Consider the following 27523-nt stretch of genomic DNA (forward strand, 5'->3'; position numbering starts at 1 on the left):
TATTCCCATTTTTGTTTCCTAGTGGACATGAACATGCAGTCACGAGCAGGGACAGAGCAGCAGCCATGAGGAGTGATCTGACACGCCCGTCTCAGAGACAGGCGCATGAGATGAAGATGGCCTAATAATATATTATAGTATAGTATAGTCACGGATCATATCATTATCATTTGGATAATGTTATGTTATGTTACAATACAGTCATTATTTCCTTTGATCACTTTCATGAAATATAATTAATTTCAGCCGAGTATTATATGTTAAATGTTATGTAGCTATAGGCTCAATGAATTAGACACCGAGACACTTGAAGCACAGTCATTAATAACATAACAGAACAAAAATTAGAACATACAAAGGCGATGAGTGAACTTGAGTCCGGGTTCTATAAGCCAGGCCCCTCAGGACGCCACACTATGACATCATACACTTTCTCTCACCACCCCTAACTCTGACCGACTTCCAGCATCCCTGTCCTTGTGGCGCCCAGTTCAGGTTCATCTTTATGGAGCAGGCTGACCATAACTGTATCATCAGCTAGTTTAAGGATGTTCCTATACCCATGCTGGCTTCTACATTCACTGGTGTAAAGAATGTAGAGGAAAAGGCACAGGACAAAATGCTGAGGAGACCCAGTCGCCGCTGGCGACCATCCAGACGCAAATTTACAATTCATAAAAATAAATCATTAAAATGGAATGGCTATATCTTTTATTTGTGTTACCCGCTAAACTCTCATCCCCTTATGCCTGCATCTACCTGCCCTGCTTGAACGGTGTGGTTTCGGTTTCACATACATAAAGGTCGTTCTGTAACGTTACCAGCATGAAATCAGGCAGACACCAGGAGCACTGATGTCAGAAGAGGAGAAGGAAGCAGTTAAGAAATGGCAGCAAACAAAAAAAAAAGGGGGAAAGAAAAAAAATTATTATATTACATTAATTTAGCAGACGGTTTTGTCAAAAGCGCCTTACTATAAGTGGTTTCAACCTTGAAGATATTATCCAAAAGTGCAAGAATCAATACGGTACATATACATTTATCAAATAGGCAAAAACAGCTTCAAGTTATAATTTTAGTTCTTTTTCTTTTTGACATTTAGGATGCAGGGCAGAGAAAGGCAGACAGTACAGAAAGGAAAGAAAAGGTAAGGGAGACATTAGACATTGTACTCTGACATCAATATAACTTTATTCCTGAAAATTTAATTTGGCTCCTAGATTTTTTTTTTGGTGTCTGGAGCCCTGCATGGCTTATGTCAAGATTAAAATCAAAAAACAATTTCCTAGCTAAAATATGTGGCTGGATAGTGTTAAATACAGATGAAAAATAAAAGTCTGGCATGTGTGCCAGTACCTTCTAGCTGAATTCAGTCGTTTCAGTTGTGTGTGAGAACGTTTCAGTTGTGTGTGTGAGAGTATTTCAGTTGTGTGTGTGAGAGGTAATTTCAGTTGTGTGTGAGAGGATTTCAGTTGTGTGCGTGAGAGGTAATTTCAATTGTGTGTGTGAGAGCATTTCAGTTGTGTGTGTGAGGTAATTCTGAATAATGTCCCTAACGGCCCCTCATACTGGCATCTGGCGTGACGGTTTACTAGGTGTTGAAACTGTGAAGCAATCGTTTTGACATTGACGTGTCCAGGTTTTTTTCTTTATTTGGACGGATTTAAAATTAGTCAAATGGTGTATTTTCTGCACTCTCTACATTTTTAAGATTATTATTTTCACCCTGTCTGTAACTGACAGAGATACGACCTCTTTAAAAATGATGTTACCTGAAAGCTCAGCTTTCCATTTTCACACTCGTGCTAACATCTTTCACATCTCTTTGTTTCAGAGGCAAAGAACAGATAAATAGTGGACTTGCAGTGCAGTGAGGCAGCAGTTGACATTCCCTGTATTTGACCTTCTTCTCACAACAGTAACTTATATAGTTATTTTTGTCTGTGGCTTGAATGTGCGTTCATTCAAACTGAGGGCAGTTGACTGCAAGAGGTCATTTATAATGGCCTCAAATGTGCTTTAAATGCAACATGGAAGGAACACTGTGTTTCTTTGTTGTCCATTATGTAAATTTGACCTCTTCAGTGGGTAAATGACCTCAGATTTGACAGAGACAGGTGCCTTGACAACAACAGAAAGACTGACCCTGACAGAATATGTTAATTATTTCAGTCATATACTCTCCTTCAAAGACCAGTATGTTGCGATTCTACAGGGCCCAAAAACCAACATGTATTATTATTATTCATTATTATTATATTTATTAGGAAAACTGTGAAACTCAGCGAGTCAAAGCCTTTACCCCAACTCATACACACTGACACACATGCAAACTTAATCAAACAATGAAAAAATATATATATATATACAATATACAATTCTTGTTATACAAGAATAACAAATAGATATATACTTAAGTAGTAGAAGTATACATGGTGTGAATCATTTGGATTGGTTAGTATGTTGTGGAGATACAGAAAAAAAAAAGTTGGTTATCACAATAATTATAAAAAATAAAATTATATATATAGTATTATTATTATTATTATTATTATTATTATATATACCCCTGGAGGATTAGAATCATCAATTAGAATATCAAGAGCATTCATGTGACTGGAGACAGCAAATTATATTTATTACACATAGAACTGCTGGTTCGTGTTTCTTTTCTTTTCCTTTTGGGGAGGGGGGATATTTGCTGTTGTAGAGGACAAAATATTCTCCCAAGCTAGAGTAAAATGATAGGTGTTCTCTACAGCACATAACACCTCATCTTTCAAAGCTGTGGAGAAACAAATCAATACTCCTCTGTTGTTACAGAGAGCAAGAAATAAAACAAGACTTCCAGCTCACCTGTGCTCATAAGGTTTTTACTCTTTCTTTAGCTTTTGCAAACCAAAAAAAAAGATGTTCCCCCACTTTTGCGTACTCTGTATTTAATTCTTGCACTGTGCACTTTTCTATTTCAGACTTGGGGGGGGGGGGGTCATGGTGTTTTGCAAGACTCCTGTGCTCAATGTAAATAATTTTGCAAGCACAAGGCCAAGAATGAAAAGCAGGGATGTGAGCGCTACAGCAGTAGAGAGTACATTGAGAGTACATTGCTGAGAAGGCCAGTTCAGAGATGGATGGGAAGTTTGGCGGCCTTTTTTCTTTTTTTTCTTCAGAAATCCCCAACAATACCAGGCATGGTGTGGGACTGGAGAGACTGGCTTGCTCAATCCTAACTCTATCGAGAATCGTCAACAATTGTCACTAAATCAGCCCCTTTAGTCTTTAGCTTCTCTCTCAATTCATTACAAGTGAATGGGCTTTTATTGGCGTGACCATTTTAACAGGGACTCTGGGACTGTGTGGAAGCTTGTAAGGCTGAATCGACACAGAAAATTTACTAGGGGATCGAGGGAAGACTTGAGGCCAAAACTAGCACAAAACAAACAGAGCGACAGAGAGATTAAGAGATTTGTCAACCCCACCCCACCCTACTGTTCCTCCTCTTTATTGTCCATCCCTTTATTTAATTTTTTTGCTCTTAGCTTGTTCGTTATTCACTGCTAATCCCCCTTCAATCTTGGATGCTGTTGGTCTTCGATGCAGAATTGTCACATTTTGTGCAAGTATTTGAACATCTCCTAAACTGGGACTTTTATTTAAACTGTATTATCTTATACCATGCCTTCAATAATTTTTTATTTTTTTTTAAAATGTGCTGACAGCTGATATGTTTTAAATGCACAGCTCTAGTTCCTGAGACTTTGAGTCTGAAGAAAACACAAACAGGGTTAGTGACATGTACTGTAAACATATCGGGGGATAGGGGGGTTGTATAACAGTTGCTTTAAGTTCTACCAGACTGATATTATAATTAGTGAAAACTGACACTTATAAATACAATGATGTTATTAATAATAGTAATAATAATAATAATAATGACGGGTTTGAATCCTGCAGCTCTGGGGTCAGATCTACTAGCATAGAGAGAAAACAGAGTTAGTGACGTGTAATGTAGATACATGGGGGCAGAGAGAGAGAGATAAAGTGATTGAAAAAGTGGGAGAAGGGGAGAGAAATAAAGAGAGAGAGGGAGAAGGAGAGAACGGGAGAGGGAGAAAGATGCTCATGATATAAGTTCCCCCAGCAGTCTAGGCCTATAACAGCATAATAAAGAAATGGTTTATTAAACACCTGAGCAGCTCTAACTATAAGCTTTATCAAAGAGGAAGGTTTTAAGTTTAACTTTAAATGTAGAGAGGGTATCTGCCTCCCTGACACAAACTGGGAGCTGGTTCCAGAGGAGAGGAGCCTGGTGGTTGAAGGCTCTGCCTCCCATTCTACTTTTACAGACTCTGGGAACCACAAGTAGTCCTGCATTTACAGAGCGAAGTGATCTATTGGGATAATATGAAACTATGAGCTCTGTAAGATATGATGGATCTTGATTATTAAGGGCTTTGTAGGTTAGGAGCAGTATTTTGAATTCTATTCTGAATTTTACAGGAAGCCAATGCAGAGATTCTAACACTGGAGAAATATGATCTCTTTTTCTAGTTCCTGTCAGAACTTGTGCTGCGGCATTTTGGATTAACTGGAGGCTTTTCACAGACTTATTGGGGCATCCTAGCAGTAATGATTTACAGTAGTCCAGTCTAGAAGTAACAAATGCATGGACTCGTTTTTCAGCATCTTTTTGAGATAGGATGTTTCTAATGTTCTTGATATTGCGCAGGTGAAAGAAGGCTGTCCTAGAGACTTGTTTTATGTGTGAGTCAAAGGATATGTCCTGGTCAAAGGTAACTCCAAGGTTTCTCACAGTAGAGCTGGAGGTCAAGGTAATGCCATCCAAGGTATACTATATCTGATCTGATCAACTATATGATCAGATAATGTTTCTCTGAGGTGCTTAGGGCCGAGTATAATGACCTCAGTTTTTTTCTGAATTTAGAAGTAAAAAATTATAAGTTATCCAGGCCTTTAATGTCTTTAAGACAGTCCTGAAGTTTGTCTACCTGATTAGTTTCATCTGGCTTTATAGATAGATACAGCTGGGTATCATCAGCGTAGCAATGGAAATTGATGTGTTTTCTTATAATATTGCCTAAAGGAAGCATATATAAAGTATCGGTCCCAGTACAGAACCTTGTGATACTCCATGTCTCACTTTTGTATGAATTGAAGATTTGTTATTAACGTTAACAAACTGAAATCTATCAGATAAGTAGGACTTAAACCATTCTAGTGCTGTTCCTTTAATCCCAATGTGTTGTAGTCTCTGTAACAGAATTTTGTGAATTTTGTGATCGATGGTATCATGACCATATGTTTTTTTTTGGTCAATTATAAGATCTTTTTTGTTCTGTTCTGCTGTTGCAATGGGAAATTTGTCTGTGATGTGAAACATAACAGTGGTACTTGTGAAGCACAGATCACCAAATTTTTAATCAATTTCAACATGTATTGTCATTACAGTAGATATGGAAAAAAACGGCTTGCATCTAAGAGAAGCCTTGACTTATTGTATTCAGCATTCCAACATGTACTTGTAACGGATAGTAATTACAGTATAACAGAAGCGATAGCAACAGCAACAAAAAATTGCAGTGTTTATTTCTCTGTAAGAACAGTAAGTAAATTAAGCCACTGGTCAGAAAATCAAACATCTTGTTCGCACCTCTAGTGGTACATTTTGCAAACTGCGGCTTTTCTGACACGCCACTGTGTCTCCCACTCTCTGTCTACAAAACAAATGCACGGCTGAAGGCCACAGCTGGGTGAGGGGAGATAAATGATAAGGTCAGTGGGTCTAAAGCCAAACACCAGTGCTTTTAGCTACGTGGGTTACCTCAGTCAACAACAACAAAATCACAACTCCCTGCAGTGGGTTGAAACTCCTTTGTAGCCGTCCTGAACCTGCTTAAACAGAAAGTCGCTTGTTGTTTGTTTAATGTCAATATTAAGCCAATTATACCATCAAACACTGACATGAAAATTAGTTAGATTGCACCGAACAGTTTAAAGTTTTTATTGCTTTACTTGTTGTTTTACCAAATTCTGCAGATTTCTGCTCACTGCCCTGGCATCAAACAACAGTCTTCAGTCTCATCCTGCTTCTTATTCCATATAAGAGATAAGCCCTCTGCCAAGGTTTCTTACATCTCATATCTCCCTCACCCCCCTCCTCTCTACTACTCCTCTCTATTCCCATTATCTCCCCCTTCCTCCCATCTCCCCTGTCTTCCTAGCTTGGCAAAGATAAGATATGCTGTCCCCAATGAGTTCTTGGTGTCGATACTAATGTGCTGTTATCATCGATGAACTGTCAGACCACCTCCTCCCGTTCCTCCCCCTGACCTTCCTGCAGCACTAAAAAAGAAGCTTATGACACATGTATGCTCCACATGACTTTGTTATTCAGTGCCAAATTTATCAAAATATTTATTTTTGTCTTGCTCACTGAACTTTTTTTGCATCAAGCTGCAAATAATTAGTGGAGACATCTATATAGCGTTATTAAACATGATAGAAACACTACATTAGATCACAATGGAGCTCGTGATGGGAGCAGCAAGAGGCATCAGCCCACTCAGTCAGGGGTCTGGTGGAGAAATGGAGCAGCAAACATGTCACTTAATGCGTGCTGATGTGTCTTTGCTCACAGTCGTTGAATTCAGGGAGCAAGCTGAGTGGCCGCCAGCTAACCGTTGGTGACATCACTGAGGTGGATCTACCGCGGCTGATTGAACCTAACTGTATGTGTCATCTTGGTCAACCCTGGTGAATCCAAATCACCTCACAGCATCATTAGTACACATATTTTTTTAGAGAACCCAACATGGAAACCAAATCTCATACCCTTGCATCATTAGTGTTATGTTTAGTCTTTAGAACTTTGCTGCAGATGGAGGGACTCGATATACTGGGCCCACAGGGTGAAATGTCACTGCAGTGCTTTGATGTCAAATGTGAGCCATTTTTTGTCACAGTTTTTAAGAGCATGAATGAAAGTTAAAAAAGTAAAATCTTCCAAAGTGTGGCAGCCACACTTCCAGTTGATGTGTTATCACTGCTGATGAGTCAGAAAGTGGCTTCAGATAGGCAGTGACTTAAGAGATTACGGTGGCAGCCTGTCTTGAGCAGCCAATGATGTCATCCTCTCTTGGTTCCTTTTACACCAGTTTTGCAGTCGATACTTGTTAATCTTGTAAACGCCGGCTTTATAACAGGCCTGTAAGAGCAAATGGACTCATAGCAGATGATGGTAAGAATAGTTAATAAGGTTAATTTAGATTGATAACTGCAGACTTTTTTTGTGTACATAATGTGAGTGAAAGATATAACATCCTGGTCTGTGCTGATTTTAAACCCCTTCAAAAAAAGATTCAGCATTAATCTGAAAGTAACCTTATTCGAATATCTGTGTCATCATCTTAACTTTGTTTTATGTTTTAGAAGAAATAATCTTAAAGAGGATTTTGTAAAACAATAAAAAAAAAAAACCATGATCCCTTCATGTCATTTGATTGAGTTTGTGATCATAGGCGGAGACTTTGCGAGCAATGGAAACAAATCTCTTTTAGGTCACCTTGAACAGGGATGAGTAAGAGCACAATAACTCATTTCAAATTTTCATAAAAAAGTCTGATTCGTAGAGAGAATATAGTCCATTTTCATGGAGAATAAATGTCACCTTTATCCTCTTAAGTTTTCGATTAACCTAATATGTCCAAACTAAAAACCTTCCTTAAAATAGTACCCCAGCTGTTTGGTAATGTATTTGTTAAATTCCCACAGACAACTGTTGAAGTACATGATGCAACATAAAGGAACTCATGCACAGCTAGAGCTCACTTAAATTACATTTTAAACAATAAAAAAAAATTTAAAAAATCAAGCCACCACTCAGGTTGGATTTCGGCCGCTTAAAGAGCAAAGACTTGCTGGAGCCCACTGTAGCTGCCATTTTACATCAGTGTTGATCTGTCATCTAGGTAGAAAGTCACAGTGTAGAAAAGGCAGAAACTCACTACTGACAGCAACCTTAATAGACCACATTTCCAGACATCCACAAGACGTGTTGTGTTTGCATGGTGCATAGCAGCGATCACTGTTTTCTTCACCGGCTAAAATTAAATATTCTCAGCTATTGCTTGTTGGTTCTATGTATACAACCTGCAGTATTGTTGTCATGGATTGTTGGAAAGGCATTTTAATTGCGGTGACACGTGAATCATATTAATAAAAACTTTAAAACATCAAGGTTAAATGTAGTGAAAAATGAGCAGAGTTGAAAAATCAAATGTCATTAAGTGCGCTCGGCTCCAGGGGCTTAATTGACAGGAAAGCAGCCAAGCCAGGCCAATGCTTGACTGGTGAAAGATACACTCATTCCCTGGCTTTGCGCACACACACACACACACACATGCACCCACACACACAGACACACACACACACACACACACACAGACACACAGACAAACACACAAAAGAGACTACATTACGTTACATTCATTTAGCAGATGCTTTTTTGCGACTTACAAAGCGACTTACAATAAGTGCATTCAACCATGAAGATATTACCGAAAAGGGCATGAATAATAAATATAGTAACTATACAATATACATTATATGTTTATCAAGCAGAAACAGCTAAAAAAAATCTGTGAGTAGGGGTCCAGTCTGGACTTGTAAGTTTCCAGTCTGCAACAGAAGCATTGAACTTTTTCATTAAGGTACACCAGCACATAATTTAGGTGCACCAAAAACTGTTCAGTATGCCTTATGGCACTGCAATAATACACCTATTTTGACTTTTCGTGACAGTTCCCATATACATTAGTAATTTCCTAACACATCATGTAAATGACTGTAAACAGGAATAAAGGTGCTTTTTCATGAGGATGATTTGGGACCTACATTTTGTAAATTTAACTCTTCTTTGGCTATATTATAAACAGTGCTAAATGCATTATTATTTCTGACGTCTCACATCTTCGGTTTGCTGCTGCCTGGCACTGAAGCGCTGAGAGAAGAGGGGGCTGCTCTGCTGACCACGCACCTGTCCTGGCACAGGTTGTGTTTCTGACATTGTGCTCACATTTGCAACCAAAACGGTCACACTCTGGAGTGTACCTGCCATTGAAGAAAAAAAAAATCAGATTTTATAGTGTTACATTTCTTAACAGTTTTTTAAGCTGTCTATGTCACATAGGTGCATTGCATTTAATATGTTAAGGATAATGATTATTTCAAATGTGGTCAGTTTGCTGCTTCTTGCTGTCCGCACACATTCAGCAGAGACTGTATATGTATGATGTCAAGGCTCGTTTTCTTCCCTTCTTAAGAAGCCATTTGCTGCTGTCCACACTTGCGGAAAAAAAGAATTTAAAAAAGTGGACAGATAAAGAGTTAGATAATCCATCACAGCCAACAGCCTTCACTGTGCCTCAGATGAGTTTTTTCATATCAGTGCTGTCTAATGTCATGCTTTGCTTCCTGTCGATCACCTGACACCCACAGGAGGAAGTGGAATAGAAACGATCAAGTCATCTTGCAAATTCTATTGTAACATTATGTCTTTTATGTGGGTTGGATTTTTGTTACTGTTAGTGGAACAGAATTTCATGATGCGTTTGACCTCACAAAACCTATTTATTGTATCCCATCACCAAACACAGTTGGGTCCTAGTCCCGCGTTTTTGATAAGTGCTCCACCCCCTCTCCCATATTTTATCTGAGCATTAACAAAGTTGTCTTTTATTGCTGTGTATTTGCCTCCTCCTGTCTCCTATGATTATCTCTAACCTAATTAGCCTCTGTCTCATTTGTTTGGAATCATTTCTATTTTTCTCTTCATTGCTGAAATACATATTTGCTGTTTTCTTATTAATGAATAAATAAATAATCCAAATCCAACACTGTTTTTCAGTCAATGATCCTCAAAACCTATGAGTATGAAAAGATGGCTTTATATGTTAGCTTTACATTGATTTAATACAACTCTAAACTACCCAGTGTTAGATAAAGATGATAATATTGTGACTAATGCAGCTAATGCTGCAAAGAAATGACAGTTTTATCTCCCTTTGTAGTTTACATGTGACCTAACAGTTTCTTCCTGTCTCTCTTCATCTCTTGTTCATTTCTGTCGCTCCGTGTGCTTGTCCAATGGTCCTGACATATGTAAACCTATACCTTTAGCCCCACCCTCTGGCTTTTATGATCACACCCCGATTAATATATCTAAAGTGATTACTTTTCCCTGACCTCCCTCTGAAACCTGCTTTTGCTTTATGATTCAGCACTGTGGAAGGTGACTCTTGTCACTCTTCACTTCTGACGCTGCTGCAGATTTAATAAATGTCTTTGTATGATTGTTTATATAAGAAAACTGTCTAGAAAGCACCCAGAGTTGATAATTCTGACGATGCCGACAGTAATTATAAAATGTAGGATATTAATAATTTGAAAATGATCTGGACTGAGATTTGTGATCCACATCTTCAATTCAATTTTAGCCATTTTCAGTGTATAGGTTGGTAGCTTGAAGATTGTTGTTGTTTACAGTATTGAAGAGGATTTTGAATATGGTAATAGGCAGACACCATGGTGGAGTGGGGCACTCATACCCACTGTCTACATCCTGTGAGTCAGACTAAAGATTCTAGATCTGCACCGCAAACTAATCACTTGTTCCTTGGCATACGGCGAAACCTTCCCACCAAATTCAATAGAAATCTATCAACAAACTTTTTAAGGCATCCTGGTATTATCCAACAAAACAAAAAAGATTAGACAAAAACATTGTCTCCTTTGCAGAGCTGCCCTGGATTCTCTCCTCACAAATGCACATAAAATGTCCAATCTACTTTTAACAATTAGATATTGAAACAAAGACAAAACACACACTGAATACTTAGTATAGTACATTGTATAAAATATCTTAAAAAAGGAAAAATTAAAAAGGAAAAAAATACAGTATTTTTCAAAGTATTGAAAAATAACTGCCTTTACATAGTGATAATTTTATTTGTTTTAAATTACATATTTTCTTATTTTAAAAACGTGGGATATAAAATATGCTATATTTTGTAATATTGCCTCAATCAATGACATTTTGAGCAGAGCAGAAAACAGCTTCTACTGTTTCAAGAGGAAAAACCCTATATATTTGTTAAATGTTGCATCTCTCTAATCCCTATTTGATCCCAGTTCTCGCTTTCCTTTCCTGATATCCTGTATTAACTTGGGAATACTGTATATGTTGAGTTGCTGCTAGACAAATCAGTCAATTTTTTTTTCTTCTTTATTGGAATTAGAAAGCCTCAACTACATTTGCACATTTGTCAGTCACAATTTTTGTGTTTTGCTGCCGAGATTTGGTGTGAAATCTGCAAAGGCCATGTTTTACGGATTATCTTGTCACTCAGGGAGAAAGTTTCTGACAATGTGGGAGACTTCAGGACAAGGCTTCCCTCCGATTAGAATGTAAAGCGGGAGGAAAAGGGGTGTGTAGGGAGTGTGTGTGCGCGCCTTTTTCATCCATCTGCCTGTCCTCTCTGTGCGTACTCCGTCTCCGTTATTCACTAATGTTGTCATTTATTTTCTTTCCTCTGTGCCTCTCTGAAGTCATTTCAAATAGCCTTGGATGGAAAGGATCTTTCCTCCCTCACTTTTTCTCCTTCTTAACTTTTGAAATCTCACTTCCCTGAGTGACACTGAGGCGGTCAAAAATAATAGACTTTCAACATCTTGCCAGTCCAGCTAGAGTAACTCACGTGACAGGAGCCATGTCAAATAATGGTCTGCATTTGAGGTTTAGAATAAAAGACAGACTTTAAAGATTTTATACAGATTTTTGATTCAAGTGCCACTTTTTGTGGCTACACTGGGCTTAATTATGTAGAACTCAATACAAGTTATTACAAAGAAAGTAGCCTGTGTATGTTGTTGCCCAAAAAATAACAGCTCACTCTTACTCCAACATAGTGTTGTTTGGGCAATGTGCTGTGTCCTGCTCTAGTATCCACTCTGGTGATGTGTTTGCTTCATGCCACATTTGAGTTACAAACCCCAGGTTAGGAACACTACAACAGGAAAACAGACAAACATAAGACAACTGAGCCATTTAATGGACAGAATATTTACAGGTGTATTCACGTATTGGTGAAATGCAAAGCTAGAGGGCGAAATGGTGTTTTTTCCTACAAATAGAAAATCACTATTTTTATATTGTGTAACAGACCATACCCTTCGACAACATCCAATTCACGAACTGACCCCTGTCATTCTGAGAGTGTCACAACACACTGTGATAATTTGATGGTCACATTTCACATTTCGTCTCAGTTTCACAATGAGGAGGAGTAAGTCGTCTGAATATACCAAGAATATGTAGTTGATCTCGTCACATGATTAACTAAAATGTCAGAACAGTAGGGATTTTATTTATTACATGCAAGTTGCTTAATTAGTTTGAGGCATACTCAACCTATTAACTACAGTGACTGGAATGAATTAGATTTTTTCTTTTTTAAGAAAAAAAGGTATATATATATAAATAAATATATATTAATCTAGTTAATATAATTATGCGATACAACTTCAAACTTCAATAACAGCACACTCTTATGCACACCCTGAATGACAGGCACACACAGAGACACAGACAGGGACAGTAAAAACTGGATGTTTCAGCCCAGTGATGTGGCAGGCCACCAATGGAGCCGGATTTCTCCCTGTGGTCCCAATGGCAAGTTTGTGAGAAAGATAGTGTGGGTACGGAGTGCCTGAGATCCACAATAAGATATTACCCATTTCAAATGGTAATTAAAAAATAAATCAATAAATTACAGGAACGGAAAACACTGAGAAGTGTAAAAAATGTTATTAGTTCTTTATGAAACGTGGTGGGGGGAAGTAAGATTGGAACGCTGCCACCATCTAGGTAATTGATTGGAACCGTGCAGGTATCGTTGTTTTTTTGTCTATTCAACAACATGATGTCACTCCCCCTCTTGTTGCAGCATCTGTAGAGTAGGTTTTGACTTCTTTGACCAATTTGTACTCTAGTTTTTGTTTAACAATTACTGTTATTACTGTTAACAAGATAATATTTATAGTATCCTCTCTGGTGATGAACTTGAACTCCCACTCTGATGACTTTTGAATAGATTATTGATAAAACATGCTATTTTTTTTTCAAAAAAAATAAGCAAACAGTCACATGTTTACAACTAATGTTGTACCTGCAATATTACTTAATGCCCATTCACATCCAGCCAACATTGAATTGTGTAGGTTCCTTCACATGTGAAGAAACGGGAGGATAGTTATAGAGCGGAGACTGTTTTTCAATGCAGGCGTGTTTTTCTCCCGTCAGTAAATCCTTTAGTTAGCTTGGTGAGGATTAGGTCTGAAAAATCTCTCATTTGCCTCCAAAGCCTGCAGGGATTCATTGGTGAAAAAAAACAAACTGTTTCTTCACTGCTTCCCTCTGAATTTTTACTTTAGTATTTATTTGCTTATTTATTTTTATTGCAGCCCACGTCTGATTTCTGCTCTCCTCTGTACCTAGTGTCTGCCATCTCGATTAATTTGGACTTTTTCCTCGCGTTTGTTCATTGCTGGAGTAATTGCACACTAAATTAGAGATATGGGAAAAGAAATGTTACGTTTGACTGGCTGTCAGTTTAACACAACATGCCTACATTTGAGCCTTTTACATTTATTTTAGTCTTGGAATTGGGTGGAAAAGGTTAGATTACGGCTGCGTGGTGTAGTGGAAGTGGTAGTTTTTAGCGCTGCCGCCTCAGAGCAAGAAGGTTATGGGTTTGAATCCCAGTTCCAACCAATCAGGGCCTTTCTGTGTGGAGTTTGCATGTCCTCCCCGTGTATGCGTGGGTTCTCTCCAGGTACTCCAGCTTCGTTCTCCCACAGTCCAAAGACATGCAGATTGGGGTTAGTTTAATTGAATTCTAAATGGATTGTAGGTGTGAATGTGAGAGTGACTGGTTGTCGGTCTCTGTGTGTTGGCCCTACAATATAATGGCGACCTGTCCAGGGTGTACACCGCATCTCGCCCAATGGCACCTGGGCTCCAGCCCCCCCGTGACCCTTAAATGGATAAAGCGGTAGATGATCGATGGAGGTTAGAATACAGAATGTGAAAACCAGGATTCTGAGCCTCAGTTATGTCCTCCCACCCTTTTTTTTGCATGTGGACATCACATATATTACATAGAAAAGCTTTTGAGCATTTTCCCTTCGTTCTCCTCACTCCCAAAGCCGAATCAGAAAGTGCATTCAAATGACAAAGATCCCAGTGGAGCTCAAAGCCTGAGGCTATGTTGGATAGACCATAATGAAAACAACAGCTCTGAGACAAAGATAATGGGTGGTAAAGACACTGGAAACTATCAATGGCATGAAAGGGACAAGCGCGCTAGGGTGGGGCACATCCCAGCAAGTGTCTGACTGAAATCATATTTACTTCCCTAAGGCTAGATTTCAGAACTATTTCCAGTGAGAAAGAATGCTTGCTCAAAAGGATTATCTGTCAAGTAAGAGTTGGCCTTAAAATTGGTATGGATTTAACAATTAGCGCTGCTTAGCATTTCTAATAGCATGGCCTCTTGAAGGATCATCCTCAATGTTACCTCCTAGGTGCAATATCGAGGGATGTAACAAAAATCATTTGAGCTTGAATGTGATTTATTGACTTAAGATATATAGAAGGGTCTTTGGATAGTGCTATTCCTCATGAATTGAGTTCAAGTAATAATTCAGAGTCTTTAAACATATCTTTGGAAACTTATTTCTCCATGTCTGGACCAAAGACTTTTCCCTCTCACTGAAATGCGGACTTTGGAAGCTGAGTTTTGACAGAAGGACCACAAAGAAAGTGGATATGAGGGACTTTGTGGAGAAATTAAGGGTGGGGAAAGGCAGAATCATGGCCAGTGATGATATAAACAACCTCTACTGTACATCAAACATCCTTTGCCCCGGCTTTGGAGTGAGAGAGACAGAGTGAAAGAGAGAGATGGGAAGATATGAGGGAGGACAATGAAAGAAAGGATGATGGACTATGATCAGAGATGAGACGAGAGGAAAGGCAGAGTCATGGCCAGTGATTATATAAACAAACTCTACTCCACATCAGACAATTGCAGTCCCCATGCCTCAGCTTGGCAAATGCTCTGTCATTATTGAAGCGCTTTCAATCAGTCTGCTGGTTTCTGCAATTTGAAAACACCACAAACTCTCTACACTTACAGAGAGGTTTCATTTTTATAAGTTAATGTTGACAGCTTTATGGTAAATGGCAGTAGTCATTGTCCGTTGAGCTTCTTCTTTCTTGTCTTTCAAAGACGTTCTTGACTTTCCCACTCTATGGTCTCTTAGATCTACACCAAGGGGGTCAATAGAGAACAAATATAGATTGTCATATCTCCTGGAGTCATCATTTTATCAACCCTGGGGTTTCACTTAACTATTATATGATTGCCTGAGATCAAAACACTTTGAAGAAGAGGTGGACGATAGCAGAATTCATAAGCAGACCTACAATTTGGTTCATGCAGGGTGAATTTAAGAGGATCCATCAAGAGAATCCCTTTTCAGTAACTGCACTGGTATGTTTTGGGATATCTGCTCTACTTGTTTACTTTTCGGCCACCTTGGAGGCCAAATGGTGTGTTTTAGACATTTAAAAGGCCGCTGTATCATTAAATCTTAATGCTAAAAGCAACTGTAACTGCGCAGGCTTCCCAACACACTGGCGTTATGTGGACCCCATATGAAAAATAGATTTGACCTTTGCAATTCTAAAATGTAGTATATTTTCCATTTTGATTTATCTCACAGTTTTCAATAAGTTTTCTTTGCTGCATCTGCATCCGACTGATCTGAAAAGCTGTACCAGGCAAACGCAATGAGTCAGTCCACTTTAGAGTCACATTTGTGTATTATTGACCATGTTACAACTCGGGACATAGTGTCCGGTGAATACCCAGGTCCTGCACCCACAACAGCACATACAAACGATGCAAAGCTAGAGGGCAATCTTACATTCTTGAGTCGTGCCTCATCTTCCAACATGGGGTTCCTGGAGTTCTTGGCGGCTGCAGCTTTTCATTCTAGCATTGCAGAAGGGCCTCTGCTGCTGTAGGGTATGGTTTTTAAGTGTCCTGCTAGAGCCTCATTTCTTTGACTCCCTCCTCACTGAATCATTAGCTAGAGAGAAGTGTGTGAGAGTCGCTGCCTCTCAGTTGGGGATCCTCTTTGACTGAAGCCTCCTGCTTCCTAAGGGGGGTTAGTGGGGTTACTGGAAGCTGATCCTCCACACTCCTATTGGACATTTCTTAAATAGAGAAATATGTGTGTTTGTAGAATTATTGGAACAGTCGCAGCATTTTAAGAAAGTCAGATGAAAGACGTTAGATTAAATATTCAGAGGAGTAGACATTTTGTTTTACTGTCAGGCCTCTGAGATATCAAGCCTCCCTGACAGTCGTTATTTAGATTTTATTTAGAAGGATTTGTTTGAAGTAAAAAAATACAAAGACTCTTTTTGAAGACAAAGTAATCTAATGAGTCTACTCTTTATCTCTTTTTTTCCATGCATTCCTGTTGGACCCTCCCCTGAAGCTGAAGAGTATGCTGTTGAAGGTAAGACTAATGTTCTATTCCTCAGGCCTTCTGAAGGCTTCCCTTAATGCTATCATGGATTGTGATGCTGGCTGCTTATTAATGCTTTCTGCCCTCCCTCCGGGGGAGGGGCATTGTCAGTTTGGACTGCGGTTATAAGTGACTTCCAGGGGGCCTAAATTACAGTTTCTGAATAAGACAAAAGCAATGGATTTATTGTCAAATCCTCCCTGTTTTATCTTGTTTATTTTATCTTGTCCTTTTTTAATTTAATTTTGTTTTGACTTTGGATTATCTCTATAGATATAAGCATACAGCGGTATAATTCACTCAAACACTTGGTAACACGTCGTGGAGGCTTGCCAATCTTTCTCCAACTTTGCAGCTAACAAGATTTTGTCAAAGTTAACAAGATATGACATGGTGATTTTTAGATGCTGTCTTTCCGCTTTCCACCCTGTCCTTTCTCCAAAAACGGTGAACTCAGGCTGCCAGTGGGGGCCCCTGAGGGGACTCATTAGCCCTTGGGCCAGGCACTAACCCAGTGCTGGATGTAGCAGAGTTGATGGATAGATCAGCCTTAGCTTGTCTGTCTGCAGGCTGTTGTCTGTCTCCACTCTATGCTGAGCAGGAAGAAGTTCGCCTTTGGTTCTTCACACTTTACAGAAACAGGCTTTTTAATCTATGCGTTGCGTGCTGTAGCATTATGTCTGTAGGTGTATGCGCGTGTTTGTGTGTTTTAGAGTTGCATTTCCTCCTTGCCTAGTTTGAGGTGATGGATTACCCATCACATGGTCTAAAGTAGCAGGGGAAATCACTATCACAATCACCCTCTTTGTCCAGGTTTAATATTAAAGCTGAAATCTTGTGGCTGGTTTGTGTATTTACACGTCAAGGTAATGCCACTTAAATACCACTGTTGTCTCTCAGTCTTAATACAGAGTGGAGTTGTTTATCTTGTGGCATATTGGAAATATAGAAGCATATTTCATCATATTGTTTCATTGTTATCAACAAACCCAGTGAATTCAATTTAAATTCTGGTCTCTGCTTGATATGTATAATGTATGCACTTGTAGACAGTTTGAAGTTGACATTTTCTCAGCTTGTTCCTACACGAGAAATGCAAGCCTCCTGTAATGACTTTGTGTGTGTGTGTGTGTGTGTGTGTGTGCAGCCGTGTCCCAAGTCAGGAAGGCCTTGATGGGAAAATGTCAGGGGGAAGATGGGGAATAGCAATAAATGGTGGCAAACCTCCAACTTCTAGCAACACTGCCTGATAGAGTGGACCCTCAAGACTGATGCGGAGTGAGGTTAGGGGCAAGAAAGCCTGTGTGAGAGATGTAAAGGAGGTGAAGAGCAACGGAAGATGAGGAACAGGAGTAACCAACTCAAAGAAGGCTATAGGCACCTACCAAGGGACCCAGTAGTCCTCTGTTAAAGCTCACCAGACAACAGGAAAAAACTAGATTAAATACAAAGTAGTGTATCACATAATAAACAATGTGGGCTGGTTTGTGTATTTACACGTCAAGGTAATGCCACTTAAGCCTCACGTGTTTAGCTCAGCACCTGCAGTTTTCTACTCATTTGAAGAATATTCTGCAGGTATTTTCTTTGCACTGGGAAAGTATATATGTTGTTGGTAAAGCTTTCTTTTACTATTGTTTGGCCCAGCACTTTGAAGGGGCCAAACCCTCTCCTTGTTCAGCGGTCCGGGTATTTTCTCCAGCAACTTGAAAGTGAGTATAAAGGCAAATTTTTAGGATTTTTTTAGGATTTCAAAAAAAGGTTTGCAGTATTATTTTGACATACAACATACTCCAAGATGATACTTCAAAGTCCTAAAATATAAATATAAATAAATTTGTGCACTCTGAAGCCAAGCAATTTAATTAAAGAAGCAGTGTTGTGTTCCCAGTTCAGTGTGTTTCGAAAAGACAACTCCGTAGATTTATTTAATGACTCATTGTCTGTGATACCAAACCCTTAGAGTGCTCCAGCACTACTTTCCCCTCTATTTTTAGGGTTTCCCTGTGACTGTATTCGGTCTAATTAGTTTCGGTTACTGCATGTTCAAAGGTTGGTTGAGATTGATGATGTGCAAAGATGTTGAAAAAAACCCTTGGGAGGCTGGTGGCCCTGAAAGGTGGCCGGTGGCCCCCGCTCCTCCACTGTAAGGCCTCGATTGATGATCTGCTTGCGACGCTGACCTGTTTTTACCAGTGAGCTAGCCACACGCTGGCATGTGTGTCCTGCCGAGCATGTCCCTGGAGGACTGCATGTGATGTATAGATGCATTATTTTAGCACAGGTTTACCTCATTGTCTTGGGGAAGTGGGGTTCCCTTAGAGGGTGATAAAAAAATTACAATACAGACTAAATGCAGTAATTGCTTTAGACGAACGGGTTCATGACCTCAAAGTAGCCAGTTTAACTACTTGGATTGATTGGGATAATGCATACTGTTAATCAAGTGCCATTGTGCAAGGCATTTCAAATCTTAACAAACTGAATTGTGTTGTGCTGTTAAGAGAGTGGTCAGACTTGTTACAAAAGAAGAATAAGTGAAGAATGGATGCCAAGGCATTACAATATAAACTGCTGATACTGAAGGATAGTCATCATTTAATTCTACTCCAGCTGATGGTCTGACAGACCATGGCCATGGACGCCATTGAGAGAAAAAAACAAAAATGCCCCACATACAATTGGACAGAAACAGATCAAATCTAACCCTGGTCAGCGTGGCCAGCCCCTGAGACTGGCAGATGGATTTAGTGCCCCGATGCTGTGTTTGGGTGAGGGATGCTCCGAGCTGGCCACCCTGATCTTAATCAATCTGATCAAGGCTAATGATCTTTTCTCTCAGAGCCACACAGACCTTCAACTTAATGTCATCCTCTGGGGGAAGGGCAATACCATTTTTTTCATTTTCTCCCAGCGTAAAAAATGGAGTTTGATGTTAGCTAGAGATAAAGGATTATAGATTTGAGTGTGCTCTGTACTTATTAGAGATTACTTTGGATCATCCAAACGAGATTATGGATTATGTTCTTATTCGCTCAGGAAAAATAAAAAATCCACCAAAGACTTGTCTGTTTCCTAAATGCGTGTGCTTAAAGGCAACGGGAGGAGGAAACACAGAGCGAAAAAGCAAACAATTTTTATGTACTGATGTCATTGAAGTATTAACCTAGATATTGTTGAATTTTGGAACAAATGGTGCACGTTCATGATCTTTATTCAAATTCCAACTGCTGTTGTTATTTTGAAATCCAATTGGCTATAGGGTTGACCACCTGGGTGATGAAAAATGTTCAGATTTTGCCAAGAAATTGTACATTGCAATAACAATTGAGAACGATAGGGCAGTTATTTATATAATGGCATTCCGTAAGAACTTCATTCTTTCAGATAAACAAAGCATAACTCCATTTTTCATTGAACACACAGAATATTCCCAGTATTGGAATTAAGCAATCACTTGTGGAAGATTGCTACTGTAGCTACATTTTACTCACTTGAAAAGAATACTGTAGACTCCATATAATCAAAGACATACCCATTCACACTGTAACCTCTTTGGAATCGGGGGTTCCAAGGATGGAAAGGGTGGAACAGGGCTGAATGACTTCTTTCTTCAGCTCTGAAATTGCTCAAGAGCCTTTGGACAGCGGGATGCCTTGATGTTCCCTCTGCCTGTCCCAGCCTCTGCCAAATGTTGCCATGAGATTAAGCATCCTCTGGTACTGGAGGATCCAGAGTCCAGCCATGCCTGCTCTCACAAGATGTTAATTTCACCCCACACAGCCCAGACTCTCTTTTTTTTCTTTCCGCCTTGCTCTCTTTCTATTTTTCTGCTTTGTGATAACCAAGTCTAAGGGGATGGAGTCGGCGTCCACTTGTGAGCAACTCCAGATGCCTCAGTGTCAACATGCATGGCTTTAGGCAGTATTGTTTGCTGTGATGGAGAGAGAAATGGATTGGACAATTCATGGCCCAGAGCTCTGGTGTGGTGTGGTGTATTTTTTTTTGTATTGTATTTTTATTTGGCTCATACAGTTCTGACAAACTCGCTACATATGCATATCTATTTGATAGCTGTAACATACATCATATATATGGTAGACTTTCTGATAATGTTTTTGTTATAGCAGAGGGGTTTTTTTTCAGATTACTTCCCAAGATTCTTTTGACTTGATTTGATCTTTTAAGATTCAGGCACTTTTAAGTACCCAAATGGTTTCAGCATCTTTTATAAATTACAAACAAACCAACACCACTATTTTTAGTATATTACATTCTTCATAACTTTCTAAAGCCAGCCCCCTTCAGTTGATTATTTTCCTTCTCTCTCCCACACAAAAGTTGTAACCTCAGCACTTGTACTATATTACCATGACATACCGCAATGTGCTTTGGGAGAGATTTTAACACTCTTCAAAGTACTTCTTGCTTCTGTGTACCAAATGAAAAGTTGTCATGCACGTCTGTACCTTTGCTGCTTTTGAAATGGGATAAAGGAAAAAAAAGAGAAAAATAGACAGACCTTTTAAGCATTTCCCAGTGGACCTTTGGGGTTATGGGGTTTGTGGAGTGTATATTGTCTCATCTCTTGTTTTGTTGTCTACGCCAACTAATTTATGCCCGGTCAGGGATACAGTGATGGTAATCCTCCTCTCTTTCTGATCCACCCATCTATCACTCAATGATGTTTTCCTCTCTTCGTCTTCCCTTATCCCTTCTCCCATCTTTATCTTTATCCTGTCTCATCAATCTCCTGCTCTGTGTCGTCCTCTTGCCACCTATCTGTACGTTTATACATCCCTCTCTTCCTTTCCTTTAACAGTTTCTCCTACTTTTTTTTTCTCTCTGTCATCACCTTCCTCCCTCTCCTGCTAGATAAATTGATCAGTTCTAGCTAAGAGGCTTAACTGCAGTATACCTCTATAGGAAGTTATGGAATGCAGCCCTACTGGGTTAACAGTGGCTATATAGAGTGGACACACTTGCCAAGAACTATATTTGGAATACCTGCACACCAGTTTATTCATAAAATTATAATGTAGCAGGGCTGCACAATCAGACAGATATGTTGGCAGCTTCGGTCAGTGTTCCCATCAAACATCAGAATGAGGGGAAAAAAGATGATCTCTGTGACTCTGACCATGGCATGATTGTTGGTGCCAGATGGGTCGGTTTCAGGATTTCTGAAACTGATGATCTCCTGGGATTTTGCAGACAAACACTCAACAAGTGTTTACACAGAACAAAAAAAAAAAAGAGTTGCTACACACAGAAATGCCTTGTTGATGAGGACGGTCAGAAGGCCATGGCTGGACTTGGGATGTGGTAGAACGTAAGATTTGCAACATGTATAATCATGCAGAAATCTCTGAGGACTATGTCCATCAGCTTGTGCAACCAATACAACGAAGAACTGAGGTAGTTTTAAGAGCAAACGGAGGACCTACCCAAAATTTCTGGTGTTCTTTAAAAAGTGCTTGGTGAGCAAATATAATGCAAAGAAATAACAAATTGAATTAGGTTGGTTTAATGCCCACGTTGTGTACTTACTATGTGGTGACAATAAAATTATTTAAAAAAAATGTAACTATAAAATGTAAAAGGATTGCCCTCATGTTGGAATACATTTAAAGGCCTACACCAGTGTTAGCATCCAGCATCCTTAATAAAGGCATAACCTTGTTCTTTTGGAGGCTCTTAATGTTTGACACTATTAAAAGAGATCATAGCAACTCATTTACAACGCTGATGGTTTACTGATGTCTGTTTGCAGTTTATGTCCTACTGGGCACAGATCAGATTAACAGGTGAAGGGGGGTAGTGTAATTATTACCTCAGTAATTTCTGTCCCCAGTTTTGCATCCCCAGTTTCATTAATATATGCAGATTGTGCTGTTGAAGATGCTGGCCTGTAAACAGGCTTATTTTCTATTGTTGTATTAACTGTTTGGGATGTCTGTATCAACTCTTTGTACAGTCATGCAGCCAACAATAACATGAAGATTCAGTCTATGACAGATCTTTTAACTCTTTGTCCTCAGACCTCATCCCTTCCAAATGGAGTAACATACAATTTCACTGAACACATTCAGTCACATCATAATACAGCACTTGCCCAGGCTCATCTCAGAGTTTTTACCAAAGTATACCAACGCGCACATTTATACTTTTTGGTGTGTGTGTGTGTGTGTTTGTGTGTGTAGACAGGCATGATGGCATATATATAAAAAAAGCTGACACATTCCTATTTATCCTCCTGACAGCCACTAACACTTTCATAACCATAGGTTGTCCATGACTCAAGTCAAGAGTCACTGTCTTCATATTTTTTTTTCCTTCCTCCACAAAACTTACCATTATTCCCAGTGTTACAAGTCAACACTCCAGTTGTGCACCTGCGTCCTTTTTCTGAATTCAATTATGCCATGAAATGCCACTGACTGTAAAGCTAAGAGTGCATGCTGGCCGGGTGACACTGTGATAGATTGCATTTGGACGGAGCCCAGCGAAAAGTCCATCTCCCGCCCGTCGCCGAGCTGACAGCCAGTGCTAAGAAAATAAAAGTACTAACACTCACTTTCACTTCCATCTGGCTGCTGCCTCAACCTGCTGAGGTTGAGGCAAGTGGTTACCATCACATTTGTCCTCTCTCCTACTTGTGTGCACGTGTTGTTTTGTGTATAAGCATGTTCCTCACACGACAAGACAGACTTTGTAGGTCTTTGTGCACATATGTTTGATGCATGCATGTTTGGTTTTGAGTGCGTGTGTTTTCCAATTTCTTAGCCCCAACCCCTCTGATGTATAATACCATACTGAAAATTTAATTTCACTGCCCGAATCTCAAAAATGAACAGGATCACAAAGAGACTCTGAAGTGTTCACCGTGTGAGCATTTGTTTCAGCTGTCTAGTTTGGGGCCTGGCCTTTATTTATTGTCAAACAGTTATTTAGCACTCCTACAATTATGTATGAAGCCCTGTTGGTGGCACGGAGGCAGTGCGTAGAGAAATGGTATGGGAAAATTGAGATCAATAGCCCGGTGAGATGAATGAGAGTGACCAATAAAACAAGGGATATGGGGAATACAGCTATTCTCTCCTCATCCCTCCCTCAGTTTCATAATGGGAAAATAGTAACACTTGAGTGAGCTTGTTTGGCCACTGAGGACCGCCCTCCTGCCGCTTGAATGTAAAATGATATTAGTTTGGGATTCAAGTAGGGTAGGTTGGAGAATGTATTTTTCCTCTTGCTTATTCCATCCCTTTCTTTCCCCCTCTCCCATCTCTCATTACTTTTTTTGTCTTTTGCAATCACCGTCTTGCTATTACTGCATGGTTTAATTTTTCATTGCACCTTCTCTTTCTTGGTGGTGCCTTGTTTTTTTTTTCAGTGTTTACTGCTGATGTAGAACATGCAATGCTGTGAAGGAAGTCAATGTCTTTAACCCAAGTTATGGCCTTTTATAGACAGACAATTGAGGCAAGCTGTTGAAATGGTACTTTAGCAAGACACTGTATCGCTACCAGCTGGCGCAGTGCAGCACTGTAGCAGATCCTGACCTTTGGCCCCTTTGTGGATGAGCAGCAGATAAATGAAATATCATGGAATTTAACATACACAGAACATTAACCTCGCGCTTACTCTACAAAGCCGGATATATTTGTCCTGTCAACATGTGATAATCCATACCTATCTTGTGTCATAAAACAGCTTGAAACACAAAATAGACCATATCCTTGGTCTATTTTGTGTTACTCTGGCTGATGGTGCAATCAAAGAACATCACAGTTCTTCAAATTAATTTAAAATAGATCACGTACATTTATAAATAGATTACTGAAATTAATTTCTAACTTCATCCCTGGTGTGGGTTTTTCTTTGTTACAAATTTATATGCATGCTCAGTAAACAAAAAGAAAAAAGACAGCAACTGTGCAATCCTTTAAAGTTTAACATCATACCAAACCTGTCAGTCCTAAACCTGGCATCCTTGTAGAACACCTACGTTAGCTTTTGTTGATAATGGTTATGCAGGGGCTAAAAGCTTTAGACTGACAAGAAGAATAAAAGAATGTATACTGTGTACAAATTATAAAAATTGTGAAACCTGTCACATCTCCTAAATCCCCAAAATATCTTTAGGCTCAACCTGACAAAATGTCTGACTTGCAAATCCAGATGTACGGTATGTTTGCCTCATTAATTCTGTCTCTAATATCAAAATATGTGTTCCTTAGAGATAGAATGAAAAAAACAACAGCCTCCAAATCATTTCTCAAATGTAGATAACAAGTTTTTGTTGAGAATTTGACACAAGCCCAGGATTTGGTGTTTTTAGATTCAAGCAAACAATTTAGTTGAACCTTTGACGAAGCGATGAGCTCAAATCTGCAAAGTCACAAGTGTCCTCAGTGTTTGCTGCATTGGCACCAGGTATTTTAAAGCTTACACCAACCATCAGGGATGTACTGGGAAAAAAATTCGGCCCGGGACTTTGGGATGGAGCGACCTTTTATGACAGCGTGTGAAGGGCGCACAAATAACTATTTTGGAAGTAATTTTAATAGTTATAATAATATTCCTGCCTCTTCAGTGTTCCCGCTGACAGTGCTAATCTTGCTCTTTCCACTAAGGAAAATGTCAGTTAATTTTGGGCATTTTGCCGCATCTTGCTCCAACTGCTTTTTTTCCTTTTAATCTCAACTTCTCTGCGCCGCCCATTTCTTTTTCATTTTTACATTTTTGGTGGTTCTATGTGTAACTTCAGAGGTAAAGTAAGTGACCCGGCCGATCAGATTTAACAAAAAGTGGATCAATCCAAGTTGGGAGGGGTCGTTTCGGACTGAACCTCACGATGGCCAGTCCGCCCCTGCCAACCTTTGACACATTCACACATCACTTGTCAGATCCTGAAGTATTTAAATGGTTCTGTGTCCTGAAACACATTTTCAATTTTCTAACACTCCATTTCATATAATAATTGATAGGGGAGATTTTTTTCGCCCTCTTCCTTTTTTCTTTTTCATTTGACTTAAATTCTTGAATAGATAATTCTGATTCGAATGTAATCAAATAATCATTGATTACATCGTTTTGGACCATTTATATATGGCAAGTAGGAGGTAGATTTTTGTTCTCACAGCATTTTCTTGTTTTAAAAGCCATATCAATAAATGAAGTGATTAGACATCAGGGACAAAACTTTTTATTGAAACTATTTAATAAACAGGTTATATACACCAATCTGAAAGCCACTATTTGCAGAGTGCGGTGGCTATCTTATGTCAAACAATTAAGAACGGAAGCTTTTATTAGTTGGTGTAATAGGGAAATAGCCAACATTTTGAAAAAAAACACTACACTCTACTTTGTTATTTACTTATCATTGCTTTTATATTGCAGCACACAGAGAGGCAAGTGTTTTAGAAAGTTCCTGCTGCTTTAGGCAACTCGTGATTATCACATCCAGGATTCAAACTGCTGCTGCTCTGCAACCACAAACACAGCTCGAACTCTGTCTTTTTCTACTGTAGACTCAGGCTTCAGTTAGTATGATTCAAAATCACTTTTGTAGTTGACCCTGGATTCAATCCTTAAGATACCTCAAGTCAACTAAGGGTTGTTATATATACAGTGTGTGAAGTTACAGACTTCTTTATGTTAAACAAACTAGACATATCCCAAGGAAAATGTTTGAACTGTCCCTTTTGCAACATCCCTGCAGACAAGGCTCCTCTAGCCTAAACTCTATGATGAGTTGTTATCAGAAACATAATGAATTTGTTCAGCAGCTGCCACAAAGCCTATTTGCCCTACCGCTTTTATTTATCTATCTGTTGTGTCTGATTCTCTGTGGTTGAGAGAGGAGGAGCTTTCAATTCCAAAGACACTCAGCACTCCCTCCGTGGCTCAGGCCTGGCCTACTTGATCTTTCTCAGCGTGTCATCATTTGGAAAGGGGAAACATGGAAATGAAGGGAGAAAATTGTAGACAGGGGTGAGAGGGAGATGAGGGACAAACGACAAAGGCTTGCACTGCAAAGAGGAAGAAATGTTCAGATGGAGATGGGACAGAGTGAGGTAAAGAAGGGGTTATTTGGAACCTTAGGAGCTGAGGTTTCAAACCAGCAGGCGGTTTCAGTAGGAGTAGACATGGCCTAGTTACTTCACTAGGATTCACTGTTAATGACTGTTGAGGCCAGGGTTTCATTTTGTCAAGTAAGCCAGTGTCATCCAGAAAGTCTTAGTACACTAGTACACACCATGTGGCCATTCCTCCGTGTGTGTGTGTGTGTGTTTGCGTGAGTGTGTGTCTTTGGGGCAGGGACATCAGTGTTGTTGACCGTCACTGCATTAACCTTGATGTAGCTATGCATTGCATACATAACGTAATGTAGTCTTCACTTTTTGTCACGGTTGAAGAACTTTTTTCTATCAGGGGCTATTTCAGTTTTCATAACATCCTCAGAGGGCCTTGCTTAATCATTGAAAACATATATCAAACTAATCCCTCTAATGTCTGCTCCTCTTTTAGGCGTCCAATGCAAAATGGTAGTGATGATGATAATGATTCTACTCACAGCTGGTTTTCCAGGTTTAGGTCAGTCAGTCTTGAGTGGAACTGAGTCTTTGCAAAAGTGGCAAATAGGCTCCTTCACAAATTCTCCTTCTAAATTAAGTTTCAGCGTCTTAGCTTTTTGCTCTCTCACTACCAAAATTGCCTGTGTATTATTTTCTCTGTCAGAATGTGGCTGCTTCTTTTGCAGGAGTGTGTGTCTTTGAAAGTCATCCAGTTAATTGGCATATTTCCAGCTTTAACGAAACTCGAGATAGGCTTTTTTCTT

General features: G+C 39.4%; 1 protein-coding gene across 1 annotated transcript in view; it reads left to right on the top strand.

Moving 5' to 3' along the window:
* The window catches only part of nrxn2b (neurexin 2b), a 675914-nt gene that overhangs the window by 105945 nt on the left and 542446 nt on the right, over positions 1–27523 (top strand). The window contains exon 4 of the mRNA XM_047329457.1: positions 16648–16668. Within this exon, the coding sequence (XP_047185413.1) occupies positions 16648–16668 (21 nt within the window). The remainder of the gene's footprint in view (positions 1–16647; positions 16669–27523) is intronic.

Source organism: Scophthalmus maximus, chromosome 2 (genome assembly GCF_022379125.1).
Source record: "Scophthalmus maximus strain ysfricsl-2021 chromosome 2, ASM2237912v1, whole genome shotgun sequence".
NCBI classification, from domain to species: Eukaryota; Metazoa; Chordata; class Actinopteri; order Pleuronectiformes; family Scophthalmidae; genus Scophthalmus; species Scophthalmus maximus.